A 27,969-nucleotide genomic window follows, 5' to 3' on the forward strand; every position below is an offset into this window, starting at 1 on the left:
CGGTTGGTGGGACGAACCGTGACCAATGGGCCTCGCTCCTGGCCCACCACCATTGGTCCCGATTGGTGGCTTGAACCGGCACCATAGACTGCCCTTTAATCTCGGTTCATGCCACGAACCGGGACCAATGAGGTGCCTATATATACCCCTCGCCCGCGAGCAGAGCACTCCAGTGCTCTATTTTTCTCTGGCCGGCGAGGGGAGGGCTTTGTGGTGCTCTAGCTCACCTCCTATGCACATGAGGTGTTCGATGAAATGCCCGAGCCACAGTAGTTAAGCTTTCTCCTCTCGAAGCTCGACCTCAAAGCTCCATTTTCCTCGAGATTTGTCTAGGTTTAGCGGAATGCACGCGAATGAACCGGCAATGGATGTACGGTGACAGACACACCTCCGAGTACATTAAGGGCGTGCATGATTTTCTCGAAGTGGCTGAGGCAAACAAGCAGAATGGTTTTATGTGTTGTCCATGCCCTACATGTGGGAATACGAAGTCTTACTCTGACTGGAAAATCCTTCACACCCACCTGCTTTACAAGGGTTTCATGCCACACTATAATGTTTGGACGAGGCACGGAGAAATAGGGGTTATGATGGAAGACGGCGAAGAAGAAGAGGACGATGACAACTATGTGCCCCCTGAATACGGTGATGCTGCAACGGGGGAAGCTGCTGAAGATCAAGAGGAACCAGACGATGTGCCCAATGATGCTGCAACGGGGGAAGCTACTGAAGATCAAGAGGAACCAGTGCCCGATGATGATGATCTCCGCCGGGTCATTGTCGATGCAAGGACGCAATGCGAAAGTCAAAAGGAGAAGCTGAAGTTCGATCGCATGTTAGAGGATCACAAAAAAGGGTTGTATCCCAATTGCGAAGATGGCAACACAAAGCTCGGTACCGTACTGGAATTGCTTCAGTGGAAGGCAGAGAATGCTGTGCCTGACAAAGGATTTGAGAAGCTATTGAAAATATTGAAGAAGAAGCTTCCAAGGATAACGAATTGCCCGACAGTACATACGCAGCAAAGAAGGTCGTATGCCCTCTAGGATTGGAGGTGCAGAAGATACATGCATGCCCTAATGACTGCATCCTCTACCGCGGTGCGTACAAGGATCTGAACGCATGCCCGGTATGCGGTGCATTGCGGTATAAGATCAGACGAGATGACCCTGGTGATGTTGACGGCGAGCCCCCCAGGAAGAGGGTTCCTACGAAGGTGATGTGGTATGCTCCTATAATACCAAGGTTGAAACGTCTATTCAGAAACGAAGAGCATGCCAAGTTGATGCGATGGCACAGTGAGGACCGCAAGGAAGACGGGAAGTTGAGAGCACCCGCTGACGGGTCGCAGTGGAGAAAAATCGAGAGAAAGTACTGGGATGAGTTTGCAGGTGACCCAAGGAACGTATGGTTTGGTTTAAGCACAGATGGCATTAATCCTTTCGGGGAGCAGAGCAGCAATCACAGCACCTGGCCCGTGACTCTATGTATGTATAACCTTCCTCCTTGGATGTGCATGAAGCGGAAGTTCATTATGATGCCAGTTCTCATCCAAGGCCCTAAGCAACCCGGCAACGACATTGATGTATACCTAAGGCCATTAGTTGAAGAACTTTTATAGCTGTGGAATGGAAACGGTGTACGTACGTGGGATGAGCACAAACAGGAGGAATTTAACCTGCACGCATTGCTGTTTGTAACCATCAACGATTGGCCCGCTCTCAGTAACCTTTCAGGACAGACAAACAAGGGATACCACGCATGCACGCACTATTTAGATGGCACTGAAAGTATATACCTGGACAAATGCAGGAAGAATGTGTACCTGGGCCATCGTCGATTTCTTCCGACCAACCATCAATGTCGAAAGAAAGGCAAGCATTTCAAAGGCGAGGCAGATCACCGGAAGAAGCCCGCCATGCGTACCGGTGATCACGTACTTGCTATGGTCAATTATTTACACGTAATCTTTGGAAAGGGTCCCGGCGGACTAGCTGTTCCGAATGACAATTAGGGACACGCACCCATGTGGAAGAAGAAATCTATATTTTGGGACCTACCCTACTGGAAAGAGCTAGAGGTCCGCTCTTCAATCAACGTGATGCACGTGACGAAGAACCTTTGCGTGAACCTGCTAGGCTTCTTGGGCGTGTATGGGAAGGCAAAAGATACACCTGAGGCACGGGAGGACCTGCAACGTTTGCACGAAAAAGACGGCATGCCTCCGAATCAGTATGAAGGTCCTGTCAGCTACGCTCTTACAAAGAAGAGAAAGAAATCTTCTTTGAATGCCTTCTCAGTTTGAAGGTCCCGACTGGCTTCTCGTCGAATATAAAAGGAATAATAAATATGCTAGAGAAAAAGTTCCAGAACCTAAAGACTCATGACTGCCACGTGATTATGACGCAACTGCTTCCGGTTGCATTGAGGGGGCTTCTACCGGAAAACGTCCGATTAGCCATTGTGAAGCTATGTGCATTCCTCAATGCAATCTCTCAGAAGGTGATTGATCCAGAAATCATACCAAGGCTAAGGAGTGATGTGGCGCAATGTCTTGTCAGTTTCGAGCTGGTGTTCCCACCATCCTTCTTCAATATCATGACGCACGTCCTAGTTCATCTAGTCGACGAGATTGTCATTCTGGGGCCCGTATTTCTACACAATATGTTCCCCTTTGAGGGGTCCATGGGAGTCCTAAAGAAATATGTCCGTAACCGCGCTAGGCCAGAAGGAAGCATCTCCATGGGCCATCAAACAGAGGATGCCATTGGGTATTGTGTTGACTTCATTCTTGGCCTTAAGAAGATAGGTCTCCCTAAATCGCGGTATGAGGGGAGACTGACTGGAAAAGGCACGCTTGGAGGGGACTCAATAATATGCAGGGACGGATATTCTTGGTCTCAAGCACACTACACAGTTCTACAGAACTCTACCTTGGTGACCCCGTATGTCGATGAACACAAGAATAGTCTGCGCTCCAAACACCTGGAGCAGTGCGACGACTGGATTACATGTGAACACATCAGGACTTTCAGTAGTTGGTTGGAAACACGTCTCAGAGGTGACAACACTGTTTGTGATGAGCTGTACTCATTGTCCAGGGGACCATCTTTGACTGTATTGACTTACAAAGGATACGAGATAAATGGGAATACATTTTACACGATCGCCCAAGATCAAAAGTGCACCAACCAAAACAGCGGTGTCCGCTTTGATGCAGCAACCGAGAGGGGAAAGGACACATATTATGGTACATAGTGGACATATGGGAACTTGATTACGGACATGATTTTAAGGTCCCTTTGTTTAAGTGCAAATGGGTCAATCTGTCAGGAGGCGGGGTACAGGTAGACCCACAGTACGGAATGACAACAGTGGATCTGAACAATCTTTGGTACACTGACGAACCGTTTGTCCTAGCCAATGATGTGGCACAGGTTATCTATGTGAAGGACATGTCTACCAGACCGAGAAAAAGAAAAGATAAGGAAGCGAATGCATCATACGATGAGCCAAAGCGCCACATAGTTCTTTCAGGAAAAAGGGACATCGTGGGAGTGGAGAGCAAGATAGACATGTCTGAAGATTATGAAAAGTTTCATGAAATTCCTCCCTTCAAAGTCAAGGCTGACCCAAGCATCCTGATAAACGATGAAGATTATCCATGGTTACGGCGCAATAAGCAAAGGGCACAAGCGAAGAAAAAGTGAAGACTTTCTCTCCACAACTATTATGATGATACCATGTCAACTTTCAACCTTTTCGTAGTTCATTTGAAATGCCTGTTGTAACAGTCGAGTTTCCGTATGAAACCCTGATATCTCGAAACAGATTGTCCATTTTGTACACGAACTGCATCTAATTTTTGACGTAACCCTCTCAACTTTTTAGCACATGCTATGTGGGTGAAATGATGACACCATGCCAACTTTCAACCTTTTCAGAGTTCATCTGAAGTGCTTTTCAGTTTCAGGGTCATTTAGCTCAAAAAATTCAGTAAATGCATGAAAAATAACAAATGAAGTCAGAAAGGGTTGAAAATTGATGATGTGGCTTTGAATGGTGCATTTTGAACACACAAAAAGTCTGCAGTTCAAATAAGTTCAAAAAAATGAAATGCCTTTGTAACAGATGAGTTTTCGTCCGAAACTCTGATAGTTCGAAAGAGATTGTCCGTTTTATACACGAAGTGCATCCAGTTGTTTCCGTAACCCTCTCAACTTTTTAGCACATGCTATGTGGGTGAAATGATGATACCATGCCAACTTTCAACCTTTTCAGAGTTCATCTGAAGTGCTTTTCAGTTTCAGGGTCATTTAGCTCAAAAAATTCAGTAAATGCATGAAAAATAACAAATGAAGTCAGAAAGGGTTGACAATTGATGATGTGGCTTTGAATGGTGCATTTTGAACACACACAAAATCTGCAGTTCAAATAAGTTCAAGAAAATGAAATGCCTTTGTAACAGATGAATTTCCGTCCGAAACCCTGATAGTTCGAAAGAGATTGTCCGTTTTGTACACGAAGTGCATCCAGTTTTTTCCGCAACCCTCTCAACTTTTTAGCACATGCTATGTGGGTGAAATGATGATACCATGCCAACTTTCAACCTTTTCAGAGTTCATCTGAAGTGCTTTTAAGTTTCAGGGTCATTTAGCTCAAAAAATTCAGTAAATGCATGAAAAATAACAAATGAAGTCAGAAAGGGTTGAAACTTGATGAAATGTCTATGAATGGTGCATTTTGAACACACAAAAAGTCTGCAGGTCAGTTCAAAAAAATGAATGCCTTTGTAACAGATGAGTTTCCGTCCGAAACCCTGATAGTTCGAAAGAGATTGTCCGTTTTGTACACGAAGTGCATCCAGTTTTTCCCGTAACCCTCTCAACTTTTTAGCACATGCTATGTGGGTGAAATGATGATACCATGCCAACTTTCAACATTTTCAGAGTTCATCTGAAGTGCTTTTCAGTTTCAGGGTCATTTAGCTCAAAAAATTGAGTATATGCATGAAAAATAACAAATGAAGTCAGAAAGGGTTGAAAATTGATGATGTGGCTTTGAATGGTGCATTTTGAACACACACAAATTCTGTAGTTCAAATAAGTCCAAAAAAATGAAATGCCTTTGTAATAGATGAGTTTTCGTCCGAAACTCTAATAGTTCGAAAGAGATTGTCCGTTTTATACACGAAGTGCATCCAGTTGTTTCCGTAACCCTCTCAACTTTTTAGCACATGCTATGTGGGTGAAATGATGATACCATGCCAACTTTCAACCTTTTCAGAGTTCATCTGAAGTGCTTTTCAGTTTCAGGGTCATTTAGCTCAAAAAATTCAGTAAATGCATGAAAAATAACAAATGAAGTCAGAAAGGGTTGACAATTGATATGTGGCTTTGAATGGTGCATTTTGAACACACACAAAATCTGCAGTTCAAATAAGTTCAAGAAAATGAAATGCTTTTGTAACAGATGAGTTTCCGTCCGAAACCCTGATAGTTCGAAAGAGATTGTCCGTTTTGTACACGAAGTGCATCCAGTTTTTTCCGCAACCCTCTCAACTTTTTAGCACATGCTATGTGGGTGAAATGATGATACCATGCCAACTTTCAACCTTTTCAGAGTTCATCTGAAGTGCTTTTAAGTTTCAGGGTCATTTAGCTCAAAAAATTCAGTAAATGCATGAAAAATAACAAATGAAGTCTGAAAGGGTTGAAACTTGATGAAGTGTCTATGAATGGTGCATTTTGAACACACAAAAAGTCTACAGGTCAATTCAAAAAAATGAATGCCTTTGTAACAGATGAGTTTCCGTCCGAAACCCTGATAATTCGAAAGAGATTGTCCGTTTTGTACACGAAGTGCATCCAGTTTTTGCCGTAACCCTCTCAACTTTTTAGCACATGCTATGTGGGTGTAATGATGATACCATGCCAACTTTCAACATTTTCAGAGTTCATCTGAAGTGCTTTTCAGTTTCAGGGTCATTTAGCTCAAAAAATTGAGTAAATGCATGAAAAATAACAAATGAAGTCAGAAAGGGTTGAAAATTGATGATGTGGCTTTGAATGGTGCATTTTGAACACACAAAAATTCTGCAGTTCAAATAAGTCCAAAAAAATGAAATGCCTTTGTAACAGATGAGTTTTCGTGCGAAACCCTGATAGTTCGAAAGAGATTGTCCGTTTTGTACACGAAGTGCATCCAGTTTTTTCCATAACCCTCTCAACTTTTTAGCACATGCTATGTGGGTGAAATGATGATACCATGCCAACTTTCAACCTTTTCAGAGTTCATCTGAAGTGCTTTTCAGTTTCAGGGTCATTTAGCTTAAAAATTCAGTAAATGCATGAAAAATAACAAATGAAGTCAGAAAGGGTTGAAAATTGATGATGTGGCTTTGAATGGTGCATTTTGAACACACAAAAAGTCTGCAGTTCAAATAAGTTCAAAAAATGAAATGCCTTTGTAACAGATGAGTTTCCGTCCGAAACCCTGATAGTTCAAAAGAGATTGTCCGTTTTGTACACGAAGTGCATCCAGTTTTTTCCGTAACCCTCTCAACTTTTTAGCACATGCTATGTGGGTGAAATGATGATACCATGCCAACTTTCAACCTTTTCAGAGTTCATCTGAAGTGCTTTTCAGTTTCAGGGTCATTTAGCTCAAAAAATTCAGTAAATGCATGAAAAATAACAAATGAAGTCAGAAAGGGTTGAAAATTGATGATGTGGCTTTGAATGGTGCATTTTAAACACACAAAAAGTCTGCAATTCAAATAAGTTCAAAAAAATGAAATGCCTTTGTAACAGATGAGTTTTCATCCGAAACCCTGATAGTTCGAAAGAGATTGTCCGTTTTGTACACGAAGTGCATCCAGTTTTTGCCGTAACCCTCTCAACTTTTTAGCACATGCTATGTGGGTGAAATGATGACACCATGCCAACTAAAACAACTATAATATTCTTCAATAACAAAAAGAATCAACTAAAAAGCTTTTATAAAACTCCAATAGCAAAAGGAATCAACAAAAAAACTTTTATAAACCTCTAGTATTATTGAAACTAAAATTTTATAAAATTTATGCAACTAAAATTATCAAATCATTTTCTGTTCAAAACATTAAAAGAAAAAAGAATTTTCATAAAGAATGTTTTTGTTAGACATTTGAATAGCAAAAAGCATTATCATAAAGATTTTTTGTTAGAAACTAAAATAGCAAAATCTGTTTTTGAATAGAATCATAAAACACAGTAATATTAAATAGCAGGAAAAAGAATCATAGAAATTTCAAAGAATTCAAATTTGAAAACTATTGGCACTAACAGAAAGTTTATAATTTTTGTGACCTAAAAGCAAAAAGAATTAAAAAATAAAATTTAATAAAATAAATAAAAATAGCAACAGTAAGTATTTTGTTGTAAGTAGAAACAAAATAAAATAAATAAAGCAACAAAGAAAAAAAAGTGCCACCTACTGGGCCACCACGGCCTGAATACGACTAGAAACACAACCATGGGCCAGGATTCAGGCCCGCAGGAGGCCCAGTAGGCCCACAGGCACACAGTGTACGGTTAGGCCCGAAAGCCTGCAATTGAGAGGAGCTCGAGAGGGTGGGCGCAGCAGCGCTTATAAACCACTCTCGAGCTCTCTCAACTAGCGAGGTGGGACTAAACTTTGGCCGCGATGCGGGCAGCACATATCCTTTGGTCCCGGTTGGTGGCACCAACCGGGACTAAAGGTGGGCATTGGTCCCGGTTGGTGGCACGAACCGGTACCAATGCCCCCCCCTTTAGTCCCGGTTGGTGCCACCAACCGGGACCAAAGGCCGCCACTTCCCGCCCTTTGGGCTGCTGAAAAGAGGCCTTTGGTCCCGGTTGGTGGCACCAACCGGGACTAAAGGGTGTCTTTGGTCCCGGTTGCTGCTATGAACCGGGACCAAAGGCCTGGGTATATAAGTAGCACTTAGGAAAATTTGACCAACTCTGTGTTGGTCCCGGTTGGTGGCACCAACCGGGACCAATGCTCTGTGTATATAAGCTGGACTTGTGAAATTTTTCATTCAGTTCTTCGATCAGCCTCTCTGCCGCCGAACGCCTCGACACCGATGAACACCTCGACGCCGATGTCGTCGCCGCGCCCTGCCTGCCCCGACGCTGACGTCGTGCGCCCCTGCCCTGCCCCGACGCCGACGCTGTGTGCCATGCCTCGCCCCGACGCCGTCGCGCCCCTACCCTGCCCCGACGACGCCGTCGTGCGCCCCTGCCTCGACCTCGACGCCAACGCCGCTGCGCCCCTGCCCTGCCCCGACGCTGCGCCACGCCCCTGCCCTGCCGTCAACGCCGCCACACCACTGCCTGCCGGACAGGCCGGTACTCCCTCCTCCCTCCCACCCCTCTCCTCTGTCCTTCCTTCATGTATGTGATGATGGTGAAGTTGGTTCAGTGCAAAGTTTCAGAGAATTGCATGTTTTCAGCCATGTCCACAAGGTGTTTGATGAAATGCTAGGGCTAACTAGGGAACTTTGTTTTATGTGAAACTTCGCAGGATGATGTCTCCTTGGATGTTGGTGAAGATGGTCAAGTTGGTTTGTTAAAGGAAAAACTTGTTAGTGCAAGTTTTATTAAAATTTAGTGCTGGACAGAAACTACATGAATTTTTTTGGTGGACTTGCTAGATGAAATTGGGGCTGCCCTTCTGGACTTAAGGGTTTAGTAGGAAGGACTACAAGATGTAAAAAATTCAGAATTTTTTTAGCAAGGAAAAATAGGGTTGTAGTTCAATGCCAAGATTGGACCAAAATTGAAAAATGGAAGTTGTGCTCAAAATTTTCAAATGACCAAAATGGGTTTTTGAATAAAAATGATCTATAGGCATCAGAGGACTTCTCAAAAATTTTGTGGCATTTGAAAGGAATTATTTGAAATAGTTCTAGTGCAAAAAGTTACATTTAAGAAAAAAAATAAGAAAATTCTACTGATGTTTTTGTTCATAGCATTTTTTTGTGCATGTATGTATGTATGAATGGATGGATGGATGGATATGGATGTATATACAAAATATTCATATATGATGTTTTTTTGTTCATAGCGATTTTTTTCCATGTATGTATAATTTATGTATGTATGTTCATATATGCAAAAGTTACATTGAAGAAAAAATAAGAAAATTCTACTGATGTTTTTGTTCATAGCATTTTTTTGTGCATGTATGTATGTATGAATGGATGGATGGATGGATATGGATGTATATACAAAATATTCATATATGATGTTTTTTGTTCATAGCAATTTTTTCCATGTATGTATAATTTATGTATGTATGTTCATATATGCAAAAGTTACATTGAAGAAAAAATAAGAAAATTCTATTTTTTTCTTCTTCTCTTCTATCCCGATAACTTCAACACGGGAGGGGGGTGATATACCCCGTCCCCGATAACATTATTTTCCCATGTATGTATGTCGTCGTTGTAGATATAACCCCCTCCCGGATAACTTCGACATGAGGGGCGGTCGATATATATACCCCCTCTCGACCGTGATAACTTATACCACGGGAGCACCCCCCGGCCCTCTCGCTCGACCAAAACTCTCGAGGACACCCAAACCGTAGAAAAAAACGATGTCGGTCTCCTACCCCCTCCCGCCGCGCCCCTACCCTTGAAGCGTTGCGGAGGCCAACCCCAAACACGGAATAAGCTAGGTCTACGTTTGCACTAATATATCCACATGCTGTCATGTTTGTGTAATAATTGCCATGTTGTAATATTTGCAGAAACAATGGAGCACGGACGAGACGAGGAAGCAGAAGAGGTGTTGGGGGACATAATCTTAGCCGGAGGTGATGTCTTGTCGTATCTTAACGACAATGATGGTCTGGAAGAACAGGGTGAAGAAGCAGGCTACGGTGATCGAAGAGTGGAGGAGGAAAGACATGATTATGATGGCTCCGGTGACCCAATGCTGGTGCAAGAAGGAGCCCGTGGTGACGGCTCCGGTGACCGAACAGAGTCCGGCCAGGTAAATATATTAGTTAAGCCTGTGCTGACTAGCTAATTGATGCATTCATTGTTTTGGTATGTACACATATTAATTAACTCTCGTCTTTCTTCTTTTTTCTAGCCCTCCGGATCAAGCACAACTTCGGTAAAGAGACGAGGTCCGAAGAGAAAGTTGCGCTCGGATGAAATTTGAGATCACAGCAATCGCGCGCGACGGCCAACCAATTGAACCCATCCGGACAAAGGAAGCATTTGCTGCTCAGTGCGGGGTTCTTGTTAGGGACAAGATCCCGATCAGCATCCACCAATGGTATAAGCCTAAGAAGGAAGACCCTGAGGTGTCTTATGTCAATGATATGCAGAAAGATGATCTCTGGACTGAGCTGAAGGCAAATTTCACCCTACTGCCAGAGGAGGATCCGAAGAAGCCAGTTAAAGAGCAATTAATCAAGTCTCGTGCTCTTAAGAAGATGGCAGACCTATTCAGGAGGTGGAAGAATGAGCTGAAAACGTTTGTCGACAAAGAAGAGACACCAGAATTCATCGGCCGGTATGAGAAGATCAGAGATCACTGGCCCGCATTTGTGGCCCACAAGACATCGGAAAAGAGTAAGAAGATGTCAGCGACAAACAAGAAGAATGCTGCGAAGAAGAAGCTTCACCATCGCACGGGGTCAGGTGGCTACCTCAAAGCCCGGCCTAAGTGGGCCAAGGCTGAGAATGATCTGCTTGATAAAGGGATCGAACCATAGACAATGAACTGGCCAGACCGTTGCCGGACTTGGTTCTTCAGGGCTGGCGGAAAATTGGACCCTGTATCAGGGAGGTGCGTTTGGACGGACGAGCTTTTGAGCATACCAGTCAAGAAGATTCAGCAGTATAACAATGCAGCGCAGGAAGGGACGTTCATTCCAGACAGATAGAACGACGAGCTCACAATGGCCCTTGGGAATCCTGAGCACCCTGGACGGACATGAGGCACGCCAGGCTCCGTTCCGTGGATGGCTGGTTTTCCGGACGCAGGCGGTTACAAAAGCCAGGAGAGGAGGAAAAAATGGAGCAGACCCAAATTCAGAAGCTGCACGAAAGGGTTCAAGCGCTAGAGGAACGAGACGGCAATCGACATGCCGAAACTACCCCCGAAGCTACCCCGCCATCTCAGCGGAGAAGCAGCGTGGCTTCCACCGAGCTGCTTCAGCCGGAGCATGTCTTGACGGCTCCTGCTAGCTACCCCGTGGATGCTATCACGGAGTCTCAACATTGCCACCTTATGGTGCAATGGCGGAACTTCAAAGTCAAGGCGGCTGTTGGCTCTGTTTTACCTCCTGAACCCGGCGCAACCTACCACTGCCGGCTGATTCCAGAAGGATATGCTAGGGTGATGGTGGATGAAATAACAGAGGGATTTGAGGACCTCCAGCTTGACCACCCTACCGGTGAAGGGGAGACTCGGCTGGGTTCTGCTCTGAAGACTCCATGCCTATGGCGGAAGGAGCTCATTAACCTTCCGAACTGGACGCCTCCGGCGAGTAAGGGGACTCCGCCTCCTCCTCCGGCGAGTGATCAGGGCACTCAGCCTCCTTCTCCGGCGCGTGGCGTCACTCTGCCTCCTCCTCCGCCTCCTCCTCTGGCGAGTGATCAGGGCACTCAGCCTCCTGCTCTGGCGCGTGGCGGCACTCCGCCTGCGCCGGCGTGCCAGAGCAGCCAGCCTCCTCCTTCTCCGCCTTGTCAGCAAGGGCGGAAGAGACCCGCCGCCGCTCCGGCTGCTCCGGCGCGTCGTAGTCCTTCTCCTCCGCCTCGTAAGCAAGGAAAGAAGACAGCCGCAGCCGCTCCGTCTGCTCTGCCGGCGTCTAGCAGTACAGCTGCCAGAGGCGGGAGGTAATATAGATTCGGTCCTTCTCTAAAGACTCCAGAGAAGTTACCATATGAGAGGAACGAGGAGGAAACCACGAAGATCATGCGAGCCGAAGTGACAAACTACTTTGAAGGGGTGAAAGCAAAGAAACATCCACCTCTAGAGGAGAAGGTAGATCCGGTGAAAGCGAAGCGCACTCTGGCTGCCCTGACAAAACCACCAAAGTCTCCGCCGAGAGGCAACTATGAGCGCATTCTTGCAAAGACATTTGCCGAAGCGGAGCTGTCGGGAAGTACTGTCAGTGATCAAAGGTTAAAAGAACGACAAGCTAGGAAAAAAATTGCCCAGCTCGGCGAACAAGCGAACCAATCGTGCCCCCCGCTCAAGGTGTCTAGCGACATCGTCGCTGCAGATCCGAGGATGGTGCCCGGTTATAGCAATCTTGGAGATTACCTGCCCGACGATTTACATTATTGATTTCTTGGAGGTGGACGAACACAAATACCATTACGGGAAGCCTCTCGTCAAAGATGAAAGATCTCTAACAACGATGATGCGAAGATTACATGATTGGTACATGAAAACCTGCAGAGAGTCTGGGGGGAGGGATACTTTGACGCTGAGAGTTAAACCGGAGCATGACCTCGTCGGAATTGAACTGTTGAAAGTTCCATTTGAGGAGTTCTTCCAGTTTTTCAATCAAAAGGCCCTCGATAAATCAACGATCACTTTCTACTGTCTGTAAGTAGTACTACTTATGTCATTAAGTCTCTCTATATAGGTCAGCTCTTTCATTGCATGTATTTATAATTATCCTCACTATATTATGCAGATTGAAGATCGCCGAATTGAAGAAAAGACAAATCGGTGATATTGGGTTCATTAACACAAATCTCAACTGAGGTTAAATATCATGCCGAAAATACCGAGGCCAACTTGCTACGATTGTTGGTAATAAATGAAAACAAAGATATAATACTCTTTCCTTACAACTTCAAGTGAGTGTTACTGTCTTGTGCATATTCGGTTTCCCTTATTAGTCCAGGTTATGGTAACGTAATTGATGACTTATGCATGCGTGTGCAGCTTCCACTATATTCTCCTAGAGATTAAGCTTGAGCAGGGAGTAGTAACCGTCTTAGACTCGAGACGAAAAGATCCCCAGGACTATGCGGACATGACTCAAATGCTCGAGAAGTAAGTTAAATCAATCATTATCCACCATATCAGCAACTTTGTTCATTTCCTGATATCAAGTAATTGTTTTCTTTGTCTGGCAGGGTTTGGATAAAATTCACCAAAAAAGCTCCGGGACTGCCGAAGAAGCAGCAATTTAGACACCCGAAAGTAAGTACTATAGTAGCATGTTCCGCGCATCTCCTAGTGATTCAAGCGCTAGTTTCATCAATACCATTTAGCATGCTTGCTTATCAGTTTGATTGACCTCTATTTCTTGTAAAGTGGTTGTGGCAGGAACAAGGGAATGATTTCTGAGGATACTACGTTTGCGAGTCCATCCGCCACACGACCTGTGAGCGGGGCTACTCTGACGAACAATATGAAGTGCGTAAGCAATAATATTCACAATTTTATTTTATTACCATCATTTGTGTCGAGTTTCATTTATTCATATATATATATATGTATTGACCCCCTTCTTCAAATTAGATCTTTCGGATGCGGGATGAACTCCTAGCACCAGATCGTATGCGAGCAATTCAAGAGGAATTGGCGGCATTCTTCCTTGACCACGTGATCGCTGAAAACGGAGAATACTATGTGGACCTTGTGTTCATATATAATTAGGAGATTATATTGTAAGAGATAATTATTGTATATATGCAGCCGGTAGTGTCGGATAGATATACGAGAACTTGTTGTTCGACCAATCTCTCGGAGAAGGAGAGGTGGTCGATATCACTTCTCTCTGTATGCATATGTTCATGACGATCTTCTGTTTCCTTCATATGCGTCGACCAAGCACGGAGATAAGAGAGGACACTTCCCTCTATTAATTAGCTAGCTAACACAATATATGAAACACCTAAATTAACCCCCCAAAACCCCCAACCCCCCCCCCTTTCAGAAAAAAAAACAAAAACCCCAGCCCCTGAAATGCTGACGCATGGATGCCTATTGGTCCCGGTTAGTGCCACCAACCGGGACCAAAGTGTTGGGGAACGTAGCAATAATTCAAAATTTTCCTACGTGTCACCAAGATCAATCTAGGAGATGCTAGCAACGAGAGAGAGGGAGTGCATCTTCATACCCTTGAAGATCGCTAAGCGGAAGCGTTACAAGAACGTGGTTGATGGAGTCGTACTCACGGCGATTCAAATCGCGGAAGATCCGATCTAGCGCCGAATGGACGGCGCCTCCGCGTTCAACACACGTACAGCCCGGGGACGTCTCCTCCTTCTTGATCCAGCAAGGGGAGAGGATAAGTTGAGGGAGAACTCCAGCAGCACGACGGCGTGGTGGCAATGGAGCTCGTGGTTCTCCCGCAGGGCTTCGCCAAGCACTACGGAGGAGGAGGAGATGTATGAGGAGGAAGGGGCTGCGCCAAGCAAGGGGTGCGGCTGCCCTCTCTCTCCCTCACTATATATAGGGGAAAGGGGGTGGAGGAGGCGCCCTAGGGTTCCCTAGGGGAGGGGCGGCGGCCACAGGGGAAGCCCTAGATGGGTTTGGGCGCCCCCACCCCTGGGAAACTTGCCCCCCAAGCCGGGAGGGGTGGCTGCCCTAGGGGAGGCGCCCCCACCTCTCCACGTTATGTGAGAGGGGTTGGGAGGGGCGCACAGCCCCTTAGTGGGCTGGTGTGCCCCTCCCCTTGGCCCATAAGGCCCCCCAACGCTTGCCGGGGCCTCCGAAACACCTTTCGGTCACACTAGTCGTCACCCGGTACTCCCAGAACAATTCCGGACTCCAATACCCTTCGTCCAATATATCGATCTTCACCTCCGGACCATTCCAGAGTTCCTCGTCATGTCCGGGATCTCATCCGGGACTCCGAACAACCTTCGGTAACCACATACTATTTCCCATAACAACTCTAGCGTCACCGAACCTTAAGTGTGTAGACCCTACGGGTTCGGGAACCATGCAGACATGACCGAGACACCTCTCCGGCCAATAACCAATAGCGGGATCTGGATACCCATATTGGCTCCCACATGTTCCACGATGATCTCATCGGATGAACCACGATGTCGGGGATTCAATCAATCCCGTATACAATTCCCTTTGTCTATCGGTATGTTACTTGCCCGAGATTCGATCGTCGGTATCCCAATACCTCGTTCAATATCGTTACTGGCAAGTCTCTTTACTCGTTCTGTAACGCATGATCCCGTGGCTAACTCATTAGTCACATTGAGCTCATTATGATGATGCATTACCGAGTGGGCCCAGAGATACCAAAAGTACTAAAAGTAAGTTAAGTGGGACGCTGAGTTCATTGCTGCGATCGAGGGTCCAAAGCCAGCCAATTTGATGCTCTCCGTCATACGGAGTGACAAATCCTAGTCTTGATTCGTGCCAACCCAATAGACACTTTCGGAGATACCTGTAGTGCACCTTTATAGCCACCCAGTTACGTTGTGACGTTTGGTACACCCAAAGCTTTCCTACAGTATCCGGGAGTTGCACAATCTCATGGTCTAAGGAAACGATACTTGACATTAGAAAAGCTCTTAGCAAACGAACTACACGATCTTGTGCTATGCTTAGGATTGGGTCTTGTCCATCACATCATTCTCCTAATGATGTGATCCCGTTATCAATAACATCCAATGTCCATGGTCAGGAAACCCATAACCATCTATTGATCAACGAGCTAGTCAACTAGAGGCTTACTAGGGACATGTTGTGGTCTATGTATTCACACATGTATTACGGTTTCCAGTTAATACAATTATAGCATGAACAATAGACAATTATCATGAACAAGGAAATACAATAATAACCATTTTATTATTGCCTCTAGGGCATATTTCCAACAATCTCCCACTTGCACTAGAGTCAATAATCTAGTTCACATCACTATGTGATTGTAATGAATCCAACACCCATGGGGTTTGTTCATATCTCGCTTGTGAGAGAGGTTATTAGTCAACGGGTCTGAACCTTTCAGATCCGTGTGTGCTTTACAAATCTCTATGTCATCTTGTAGATGCAGCTACCACGCGCTACTTGGAGCTATTCCAAATAACTGCTCTACTATACGAATCCGGTTTACTACTTAGAGTCATCTGGATTAGTGTCAAAGTTTGCATCGACAACCCTTTACGACGAACTCTTTTACCACCTCCATAATCGAGAAAATTCCTTAGTCCACTAGTTACTAAGGATAAGTTCGACCGCTGCCATGTGATCCATTCTTGGATCACTATTGTGCCCCTTGACTAACTCATGGCAAGGCACACTTCAGGTGCGGTACACAGCATAGCATACTATAGAGCCTACGTCTAAAGCATAGGGGACGACCTTCGTCCTTTCTCTCTCTTCTGCCGTGGTCAGGTATTGAGTCTTACTCAATACTCACACCTTGTAACACAGCCAAGAACTCCTTCTTTGCTGATCCATTTTGAACTCCTTCAAAATCTTGTCACGGTATGTATTCATTTTGAAAGTACTATTAAGCGTTTTTGATCTATCCTTATAGATCTTGATGCTCAATGTTCAAGTAGCTTAATCCAGGTTTTCCATTGAAAAACACTTTTCAAATAACCCTGTATGCTTTCCAGAAATTCTACATCATTTCTGATCAACAATATGTTAATAACATATACTCATCAAAAATCTATAGTGCTCCCACTCACTTCGTTGGAAATACAAGTTTCTCATAAACTTTGTATAAACCCAAAATCTTTGATCATCTCATCAAAGCGTACATTCCAACTCCGAGATGCTTACTCCAGTCCTTAGAAGGATTGCTGGAGCTTTGCATACTTGTTAGCATCTTTCAGGATTGACAAAACCTTCTGGTTGTATCACATACAACCTTTCCTCAAGAAAATCGTCGAGGAAACAATGTTTTGACATCCTATCTGCAAGATTTCATAAATAATGCAGTAACTGCTAATATAATTCCAACAGACTCTTAGCATCGCTACGAGTGAGAAAGTCTCATCGCAGTCAACTCCTTGAACTTGTCGGAAAACATCTTAACGACAAGTCGAGTTTTCTTAATGGTGACACTTACCATCATTGTCCATCTTCCTTTTAAAATCCATCTGCACCCAACAGCCTTACGACCATCAAGTAGTTCTTCCAAAGTCTATACTTTTTTTTATACATGGATCCTCTCTCGGATTTTATGGCCTCGAGCCATTCGTCGAAATCCGGGCCCACCATCGCTTCTCCATAGCTCGTACGTTCATTGTTGTCTAGCAACATGACTTCCAAGACAGTATTATGTACCACTCTGAAGTAGTACGCCTTGTCGACCTACGAGGTTTGGTAGTGACTTGGTCCGAAGTTTCATGATCACTATCATAAGCTTCCACTTCAATTGGTGTAGGTGCCACAGGAACAACTTCCTGTGCCTGCTACACACTAGTTGAAGTCATGGTTCAATAACCTCATCAAGTCTCCACCATCCTCCCACTCAATTCTTTCGAGAGAAACTTTTCCTCGAGAAAGGACCCGTTTCTAGAAACAATCACTTTTGCTTCCAGATCTGAAATAGGAGGTATACCCAACTGTTTTGGGTATTCTATGAAGATGCATTTATCCGCTTTGGGTTCGAGCTTATCATCCTGAAACCTTTTTTACATAAGTGTCGCAGCCCCAAACTTTTAAGAAACGATAGCTTAGGTTTCTCTAAACCATAGTTCATACGGTGTCGTCTCAACGGAATTGCGTGGTGCCCTATTTAAAGTGAATGCGGTTGTCTCTAATGCCTAGCCCATAAATGATAGCGGTAATTCGATAAGAGACATCATGGTATGCACCATATCCAATAGGGTGCAGTTATAATGTTCGGACACACCATCACACTATGGTGTTCCAGGCAGTATTAGTTGTGAAACAATTTCCACAATGTCTTAATTGTGTGCCAAACTCATAACTCAGATATTCATCTCGATGATCATATCACAGACATTTTATCCTCTTGTCATGACGATCCTCAACTTCGCCCTGAAATTACTTGAACCTTTCAATAATTCAGACTTGTGTTTCATCAAGTAAATATACTCAGCATCTACTCAAATCATCTGTGAAGTAAGAACATAACGATATCCACTGCATGCCTCAGCACTCATTGGACTGCACACATCAAAATGTATTACTTCCAACAAGTTGCTTTCTTGTTCCATCTTACTGAAAACGAGGCCTTTCAGTCATCTTGCCCATGTGGTATGATTTGCATGTCTCAAGTGATTCAAAATCAAGTGAGTCCAAACGATCCATCTGTATGGACTTTCATCATGCATATATACTAATAGACATGGTTCGCATGTCTCAATCTTTTCAAAAACGAGTGAGTCCAAAGATCCATCAACATGGAGCTTCTTCATGCGTTTTATACCAATATGACCCGAATGGCAGTGCCACAAGTATGTGGTACTATCATTACTATCTTATATCTTTTGGCATGAACATGTGTATCACTACGATCGAGATTCAATAAACCATTCATTTTAGGTGCAAGACCATTGAAGGTATTATTCAAATAGACAGAGTAACCATTATTCTCCTTAAATGAATAACCGTATTGTGATAAACATAATCCAATCATGTCTATGCTCAACGTAAACACCAAATAACAATTATTTAGGTTTAACACCAATCTCGATGGTAGAGGGAGCATGCGATGCTTGATCACATCAACCTTGGAAACACTTCCAACACATATCGTCATCTCACCTTTAGCTAGTCTCTGTTTATTCCGTAGCCTTTTATTTCGAGTTACCAACACTTAGCAACCGAACCGGTATCTAATACCCTGGTGCTACTAGGAGTACTAGTAAAGCACACATTAATATAATGTATATCCAATATACTTCTGTCGACCTTGCTTGCCTTCTCATCTACCAAGTATCTAGGGTAGTTCTGCTTCAGTGACCGTTCCCCTCATTACAGAAGCACTTAGTCTCGGGTTTGGGTTCAACCTTGGGTTTCTTCACTAGAGCAGCAACTGATTTGCCGTTTCATGAAGTATCCCTTCTTTCCCTTGCCCTTCTTGAAACCAGTGGTTTTACTAACCATCAAAAATTGATGCTCCTACTTGATTTCTACTTTCGCGGTGTCAAACATCGCGAGTTGCTCAAGGATCATCATGTCTATCCCTGATATGTTATAGTCCATCACGAAGCTCTAATAGCTTGGTGGCAGTGACTATGGAGAACCATCACTATCTCATCTGGAAGATTAACTCCCACTCGATTCAAGCGATTGTAGTACTCAGACAATCTGAGCACATGCTCAACGATTCAGCTTTTCTCCCTTAGTTTGCAGGCTTAAGAAACTTGTCAGAGGTCTCATACCTCTTGATGTGGGCACTAGTCTGAAATCCCTATTTCAGTCTTTGGAACATCTCATATGTTCTGCGACGTTTCAAAAACGCCTTTGGTGCCACAATTTTAAACCGTTAGCATTACGCACTGAACTATCACGTAGTCATCAAAATGTGTATGTCAAATGTTTCACAACATCTACAGACGACACTCGAGGTTCAGCACACCGAGCGGTGCATTAAGGACATAAGCCTTCTGTGCAGCAATGAGGACAATCCTCAGTATATGTGTTGGAAATATGCCCTAGAGGCAATAATAAAATGGTTATTATTATATTTCTTTGTTCATGATAATTGTCTATTGTTCATGCTATAATTGTGTTATCCGGAAATCGTAATACATGTGTGAATACATAGACCACAACATGTCCCTAGTGAGCCTCTGGATACCCATATTGGCTCCCACATGTTCCACGACGATCTCATCGGATGAACCACGATGTCGGGGATTCAATCAATCCCGTATACAATTCCCTTTGTCTATCGGTATGTTACTTGCCCGAGATTCGATCGTCGGTATCCCAATACCTCGTTCAATCTCGTTACTGCCAAGTCTCTTTACTCGTTCCGTAACGCATGATCCCGTGGCTAACTCATTAGTCACATTGAGCTCATTATGATGATGCATTACCGAGTGGGCCCAGAGATACCTCTCCGTCATACGGAGTGACAAATCCCAGTCTCGATTCGTGCCAACCCAACAGACACTTTCGGAGATACCTGTAGTGCACCTTTATAGCCACCCAGTTAAGTTGTGACGTTTGGTACACCCAAAGCATTCCTACAGTATCCGGGAGTTGCACAGTCTCATGGTCTAAGGAAACGATACTTGACATTAGAAAAGCTCTTAGCAAACGAACTACACGATCTTGTGCTATGCTTAGGATTGGGTCTTGTCCATCACATCATTCTCCTAATGATGTGATCCCGTTATCAATGACATCCAATGTCCATGGTCAGGAAACCCATAACCATGTATTGATCAACGAGCTAGTCAACTAGAGGCTTACTAGGGACATGTTGTGGTCTATGTATTCACACATGTATTACGGTTTCCAGTTAATACAATTATAGCATGAACAATAGACAATTATCATGAACAAGGAAATACAATAATAACCATTTTATTATTGCCTCTAGGGCATATTTCCAACACAAAGGCCCTCCTGCCCGGGCTCGCCGCACCGGCCACGTGGAGGCTATTGGTCCCGGTTGGTGCCACCAACCGGGACCAAAGGCCCTCCTGCCTGGGCTCGCCGCGCCGGCCACGTGGAGGCCCATCTGTCCCGGTTCGTGTAAGAACCGGAACTAAAGGGTTAGGGCATTAGTAATGACCCTTTAGTCCCGGTTCAAAAACCGGGACAAAAGGCCCTTACCAACCGGGACAATAGGCCATTTTTCTACAAGTGCCTAGAGGGGGTGAATAGGTACAATTACAAATTTTAATTCTTACTAAGCAATTTTAGGCTATAAAGCGGAATGTGAAGGTGAGCCTAACAACTGCAAGGATGATACAATGGTCTAAGCAAGGTGAAAAAGTTAAATAAGTATATGAATAAGTAGCACAATATAGTTCAAGTAAAGACTAAGAGACAAGTAACCAAAAGTAGGGAGCTAGGGTTAGGAATAACCGCAACTCTGAGAGACGAGGATGTATGCCGATGTTCATTTCCTTGGAGCAAGGCTACGTCACCGTTTAGAGAGGTGGATGTTACCACGAAGGCACACCAACGCCACGAAGGCTCACCCTATTCTCTCTTTGAGATATCACCACGAAGGTGATTCTCAACCACTAGTGGTAGACCTTGGGGTGGTCTCCAAACCCTCACAAACTTTCCGGGGGTAATCACAACGAACGATTCCTCTCCGAAGAACTCCTACCGCCTAGGAGTCTCCAACCTCCAAGAGTAATATGAACGATGGGGAAAAGCTCAAGACTTGCTCAAATAACGAATTCCTTTGGTGAGAAGAATGGGAAGGAGTGGATCTATCACTTGATCGGACAACTTCTCACAAATGCTATCAAATCCTTAGGGGATAGGATTTGGTGTATGAGATTGAGAGAGAGAGAGAGAGTGAGTGAAATGTGTTCTTGAGGGTGCTCAAAGTGAATGGTCAACTCTCTCACGGGATAGGAGAGAGATATTTATAGTATCCCCCAATAAGTGGCCGTTGGAGCCACTTGAGTGTAGGAGATGTCGGACGTCCGAAGCTTACCGGACGTCCGGTGCCTTGGTAGACACCAGACAGCCGACACATTACCGGACGTCCGACAGCTCTTTGGTGAAACGATAAATGTGGAAGAATATTAGTGATATGTATGTATCCATGGATATCTGGAAATAACCGGTCATTTGGTGCACCGAGATACACCGGTCGACCGCTACAGACCCGACGTCCGACAGGATGTCTCTGTTGGGATGACACCGGATTTTTGGCAAAGACGGGTTGTCCAATGTTTTGGCTCGGGGTAGTGAGTACTGGATTTCCGGCATAAGCCGGTCGTCCGAATCATCGGACGTCCGACAGGGACCGGATGTCTGATGTTTTGGCTTTGTTAGGGACAGACCAGATTTCTGGTGGGGACCAGAAATCCAACGTTTTGGCTCTGTATAGAAAGTACCGGACTTCCGGTGAATACCGGTCATCCGGTGTGCATTGGGTCCCCGGACGTCCGACAAGTACCGGACGTCCGAGAAATACAGAGACAGTGACCAGAGGATGAAAGGAAAAAAGAGAGGAAACCCATGAGTTTTTGAGCAAGACCTTCATGAGACCCCATGTTCCCCTCTTAATAGTGCGAGATCCATATACTCAAGAACAAACATAAAAGCCTAAGCTAGTTGTCTTGTTTCCTCGTTCTTGAGCAATATATGTATGTTCATAGTCATGACCCACACACGGTCCTGTGGGGACTAATCCTGAGATAAACTTGACAAACACTATTAGTCCCCTATGTGTATATTGTCATCAACATCAAAATACAATTAAGGGCATGATTGCACTTTCACTTTTTAAATCTCAAAATATGTTTGCACGGCTCTTTTTGAATAACAAAATAAGAATCTCTTACATGAATGAGATGAACTTGACACTCGATGAACAATCTTCGGTTGATGAAATGCAATCTAGTGGCGAGCTACCTCTTTCACACAACAAGAATTGAACGACCTATGCAATTAATAGAGAAGCTTGGCGCAACTATTTAAGCCGGTTGGCGTTCGGCTCGCGCGGCCAGGTGGGACTAAAATTTGGGTCGACGAGCGCGCCGGAGCAGAAGCACGCAAGAGCAGCTCCTTTTCGGGTGGCTGCAGGTGGGACCACTATGAAACGGAGCGGGGTGCTCAGCCGCGATTTGAGAGGTGACGGTTAGAGCATCTCCAATAGATGATTCAAATTTTGGCGGTCGAAAACCGAAGATGTAAAATATGGACCGCCAAATGGTGCGTTTTTGGAGCTCCGAAAAATGCTCAACTCCAACGGATGATCCAAATCGGAGATGTAAAAGAGCTTCTCCAACAGATGGTCCAAAACAAGATTAAAAAATCGGCCAGCAGCCGCGCGAACACCTTGTTCGCGCGGTGGAAGAAGATGGCCGCCGGTTGGATTGGCTGTTGCGGACGGCGACGGTGATGAGAGCTAGCTCGGCGGCCGGCGAAGAGAAGTTCGGCGGCCGACGGGGAGGAGGTCGTGCGGGCTAGGTGCAGCGGTCATGCAGCCGGCGACAGGGTCGTGGAGAGGCCCGTGGCCGACGGGGAGGAGGCCGACGGAGGCCTACAGGGCCAGCCGGACCGCCGGAGGCGCCGAATCCCACCGCGGCTGCCTCCCGATTCGGTGGCGCCCGGGTGGCGGCGGGGATTCGGGGCGGTGGCGGCGACGGCGGCGGCGAGGATTTGGGCGGTGGCGCCAGCGATTTTCGGCCAGCTGGTGTTCGGGTGGGCGGACGGACGCGACTGTGAAATGAAATAAAGGGCGGTTGGGCGTTGGCGGGCGGCCGCCAAATTTGGAGCAGTTGTATCTCGCGATGCAAATTTGCACCACGAGGTGTTGTATTTTACATCACCAGGAGGCCGCGGTTCAATTTTTCTTAAATATGGACCGTCTGTTGGAGCAGCGTTTTTTACCCCAGACGGTCCAAAAGTTAGGTATTTCTATATTTAGACCATTTATTGGAGATGCTCTTAGTCCGGACATATAGGAACTAAGTGAAATGTCCGGTTGGATCGACTTCTTTGGACCGGTCGGCGGGCGTTTAGAGAGGAAATAAGGGTACCTATCCACCGTCCGCTGACCGATCGCACGGTCCGAGCGAGTGCCCACCTCCCCATGACACCGTTTTCCCTGCTATTTTAGATCTACCAGGCAGGCAAACCCCAGCTTCTCCTTCCTCGCTCGATCCCCAAATCAAATCGCTGTCCTCCACCCAACCCTAACCCTAGCCGCGCCGCCACCATCGATCCCCAAATCCCTTCTTCATCCACCCTCCACCCAACCCCAATCCCTACCTACCTTAGCTAGCTAGCCGCCATGGGCCGTTCCATGGCTCTGCTCCACCGCGAGATTTACTTCTCCGACGACGAGGCGTTATCCGGCCGACTGTCGTCAATCCGCTGCCCGTGGGAAGGACGAGATGATCTACCAAGCCGCCAAGAGATCAGTGACGCAGTCACCGGTTACCTGCGGACCTTCAAGGCGCACGCAGTCGTCGCCGATCCGCCGGCGCTCTCCTTCCTCCACATACTGCGGCCGCCGGTATCCGTCGGGCTCCCGGTGCATTTCCACAGCCTCACCATGGCCACTCTCTCCAGCGCGGACAAGAACCTGGTCGCCATGTACGCCGGAGGGTACCGCCCTGGCAACCGTTTCCCTGGAGGCTACCTCATCTACGACGCCAGGAACGACTCCATCTCTGGGATCCCCGAGCTCCCCTCCGACCACTCACATAGAGCCATCGGGTGCGAGTCGGCCGTCGTCATGTGCGAAGCCGCCGCCGCCGGGAACGACTACTTTCTTGCCGAGCTCGTCAGGGTCTGGCCAGATGGCTCCCAAGCTGCGCTCTGGCTGTGGAAGTCGTCCGTCCAAAAATGGGACTTGCATCCCAGTCGCGTGCCCCTTCCATCCAGCACCACCGGCCACTTCTCCCCTGACTTGTGCTTCTCTTGTTGGGGCTCTGTCCTCTGCTGGGTGGATCTGCTCAAAGGCATGGTGCTCTGTGATCTGAAACAAAACTGCAAGTTCAGCTTTATTCAGTTGCCCAAAGATTGTCCAACCTATGATGCCGACAGCGACGACTTTACATACTCCTCTGCCGAGGAGTTCCGTTCCATGGCCTGTGTTGCTGGCGAAATCAAGTTCGTCGCCCTGGATGAATGTGATGAACACCAGCCCGAAAAAGGATTGGAACTGACCATGTGGACTCTCTCGCATGACCTCTCAGGGTGGAAGGAAAGCTGCAAGTACAATGTTGAAAACATCTGGGCAAACGAGGCCTACAAGCCTGCTGGTATAAGAAATCTTCCTCCGTCGTACCCTGTTCTGAGCATCCATGAAGACGGCGTCGTCTACCTAGTCTTAAATGATCTCAGGGAGTTGGACTATGGACTAGAGCACATGGGCCAGTGGATGCTTCGTGTTGACATAGGCAATGACAAGGTCCAGTTCTATCCAAATGGTGAAAAGAATTCTGTTAATTCCCTGCTCTTTGCCAGTGAGTTCAGTGCGCACCGACAGCATTTACAGGATCACCCGGTATTACTACCACCACTAAGCACCGTTTCATTTGCATACTACCGCCATTTTATTTATGTTTACTATCACTAAACATGCTTTCATTTGCATACTAATGTAATTATGCTTAGGTTTTTAAATGATAAAAATTCCAATGCATGTTTATCACATCCAGTTTGCTTCATTACTTGCTAAAAAAATCAAGATATTTGGCCACCTCCCCATGTTGAACAGTAGATGTCTGATATTGATGCTCATCCGCAATCATGACTCTGTAATCAATTGTCACTACCTAATTACTCTGCCCCCTTGCCATATTAGGACCCAACTTCTTGCACATCATGATGACACTTATTCAGGTTTTAGGGCTGTTTTTTCTTCCTTTTTTGCTTGATGGAGATAGTGTTATCATTAGCTTCACATCTCCACTTTAACATTTGAAGACATGGGCATTCGGTGAATATAGTAGTGTATGTGTTATTTTAGTAGTCGTTTCTGAACTTGGAATTTGTATGAGCCATGGCCGTTCAAAGATGCACATAGCAGATGAAGCATAATTTCAAACTATAGATGAACAGTGGCAAGTGTCTGAATGAAATATGTCAATCAAAAGTCAAAAAAATGTACTCTCTCTGTCCCATAATATAAGAGCGTTTTTTATACTAGTGTAGTGTCAAAAACTTTCTTATATCATAGGATGGAGGGAGTACCTTTGACACATACATCTGTTTCCACAAATTTTTTTAATAAGGTCATGTTGGACTGACGGTAGACATTGTGTTGGAGTTGCCCAATTTATTAATATCAGTAACACATTTGATAGGAAATGGCAAATGTGGTCACATTAAAAGTATTATATTTGACAGGCATCTTTATTTATTTTTGCAGAGAGAGATAGAAGCAAGCGAGTTTGTTGCAGGGGAAAGAGGATGAAGCCTTGAGATCTTGGCAACATATCATGAGGAAATTTGGACCGATGGCCGCCACTTGATTTTGCTTAGGCCCAGTGAAGACATTTAATGTCATCTGTATCGATTAGTAGTACAGTAGTTATAAACTTATCAGTCATGGCATTATGCCTATTGAGTGGCTTCTTTTGGATTGTAACTGAGCATGGTTTATCAGTCTTGACTTTATGCCTATTGGAGTGCTTCTTTTGGATTGCACTAGCTGGTTGTGGCCGTTTACGGTGTATTATTTTTTATTGTGTTGATTCTGGCTTCATACTTGTACCCGTATAAAGGGTGTGCGTGTGTGTCTTCTACTGTTTTAGTACGTCTCCTCTTGCCGCGGCCCCGCCGTCCCCGGCCGGTGCCGCCCTCCACCGCCGGCAGCAGCCCCAACTCCGGCGAGAGCCCGAGCCGGCGAGCTCCCTAGCCCCGATCTTGATCCGGTTTGACCGAAGGTTGATTTTGAAAATAATATTAGATGAGCCAGATATCTGGATGTTTGCTTTGCTTGACCATCATACTGACTTGTCACAAACCAAACATGACATATAAGTCTGGCTTTCAAAACAAGATAGGCATTTAATAAGTTTTGGTTCTTTTGTTTGGTTTGGTTTGCGACATGGCTTTGGTTTTGCCAACCCTTTGGACTGGTGGTCAAGTAATCTTGGTACGATAACCTCACATAATCTTGATGAATGCAATCCTCACATAATCTCATTTCTATATGCGAGTGACTAATTCAAAGCCTAATACGACGATGGCATTTGCAGGTGTTTCTTTTCAAGTCGATCCAACCAATGGTGTCACTTTTTCTTACTATCAATTCAGTGCAATTTTGTTTTCCTTCTTAACTACTCCCTCCGTTCCGATTTACTCATCGTGGTTTTAGTTCAAATTTGAACTAAAACCACGACGAGTAAATCGAAACGGAGGGAGTATTAGATAAGGGTAATTCCAACGCGTATCACCAAAGCACACCCAAATGTTTGCATCATGTGATTCGAACACTTCCATTGAGAGTGTATTTTCTGACGTTCTCGTTGTTTAACATGAAACAAGCATGATGGCAGCAGGATACTCCGTGAGGGAGGATGCATGGTTGTACTCATGAGAATTTTGTAACTTGGTGATCACGACATTGTATAGCCCGGACACGTTGTCGTGCGGTTCTACCAAAGGATGGAGGGCAAGCCCATCACATTGATGCATTGTTGGATGAAGCTCAAGGGGCAGAACATCTGGATAAACAACATGTGTCAATGAAGAAGTTGAAGCTCGAGGAGAGAAAGCTTGAGATAAAGGCCGCTTTTGAGGAGTATGATTGAATTTGGGATTGATAAATTTATAAAAATATGTTAAACATCGGCACTTTTATGATCTAAAGATGATTCAAACTGAGGCTGCGTAACAGACATTTGGTTCAGTTTTATGCTTTAAAAAAGAAGTGGAGCGAACATTTGGTGTAGGGGTCGATGGTCACCCCCCCCCCCCCCCCCCCCCCACCAACCGTTGTCCGTGAACACTCCGGATGTGTCTGCAGATATTTGATGTGTCCCTTTTGGCGAACTGCGTTGGAGTTGCCTCAAGACACTCTTTGACTTACCATGGATTGTTTTGTTGGTTCTTCCATGCCTCTAGAGCATCATACGCAAATTTTTATACTATGGCAGATTTACGCATTTTTTATACCAACGGCACATTTTTTCATTCATGAATCTACAGGTGCTGTGCGGATTAAACACAGACGTGAACCTGATGTTAATTGGGTTATCAGCCCATAGGGCAGCTTGTTTTTTCTTCTTTAGGCGTGCACAATCCTGAAAGGTTGTGCATGGCCATGACAAAGAAAATGAAGCTCCCTCGCCAATCACCATCTACTTGTACGTACTTTGATCACAACTGAATAAATGACGGATGT

General features: G+C 45.2%; 2 protein-coding genes across 2 annotated transcripts in view; one reads left to right on the forward strand and one right to left on the reverse strand.

The window, feature by feature from the left end:
* LOC109772684 (FACT complex subunit SPT16) overlaps window positions 1-27,969 on the reverse strand; it is a 317,676-nt gene that overhangs the window by 212,704 nt on the left and 77,003 nt on the right.
* Window positions 23,760-26,267, forward strand: LOC109748106 (uncharacterized). Its single transcript, XM_020307154.4, has 2 exons — window positions 23,760-25,122; window positions 25,990-26,267. Exons 1-2 carry the CDS (start codon window positions 23,902-23,904, stop codon window positions 26,032-26,034), a joined length of 1,266 nt encoding a protein of 421 aa, XP_020162743.1. The 5' UTR covers window positions 23,760-23,901; the 3' UTR covers window positions 26,035-26,267.

The sequence above is a fragment of the Aegilops tauschii genome, chromosome 2, assembly GCF_002575655.3.
Source record: "Aegilops tauschii subsp. strangulata cultivar AL8/78 chromosome 2, Aet v6.0, whole genome shotgun sequence".
NCBI lineage: Eukaryota > Viridiplantae > Streptophyta > Magnoliopsida > Poales > Poaceae > Aegilops > Aegilops tauschii.

Bases quoted from the DNA above. Each gene is read 5' to 3' on its own strand.
- LOC109748106 (XM_020307154.4), top strand. From the start codon at position 23,902: ATGGGCCGTTCCATGGCTCTGCTCCACCGCGAGATTTACTTCTCCGAC. The intron at 25,123-25,989 runs GTATTACTACCA...TTATTTTTGCAG, and splicing joins AGCATTTACAGGATCACCCG to AGAGAGATAGAAGCAAGCGA.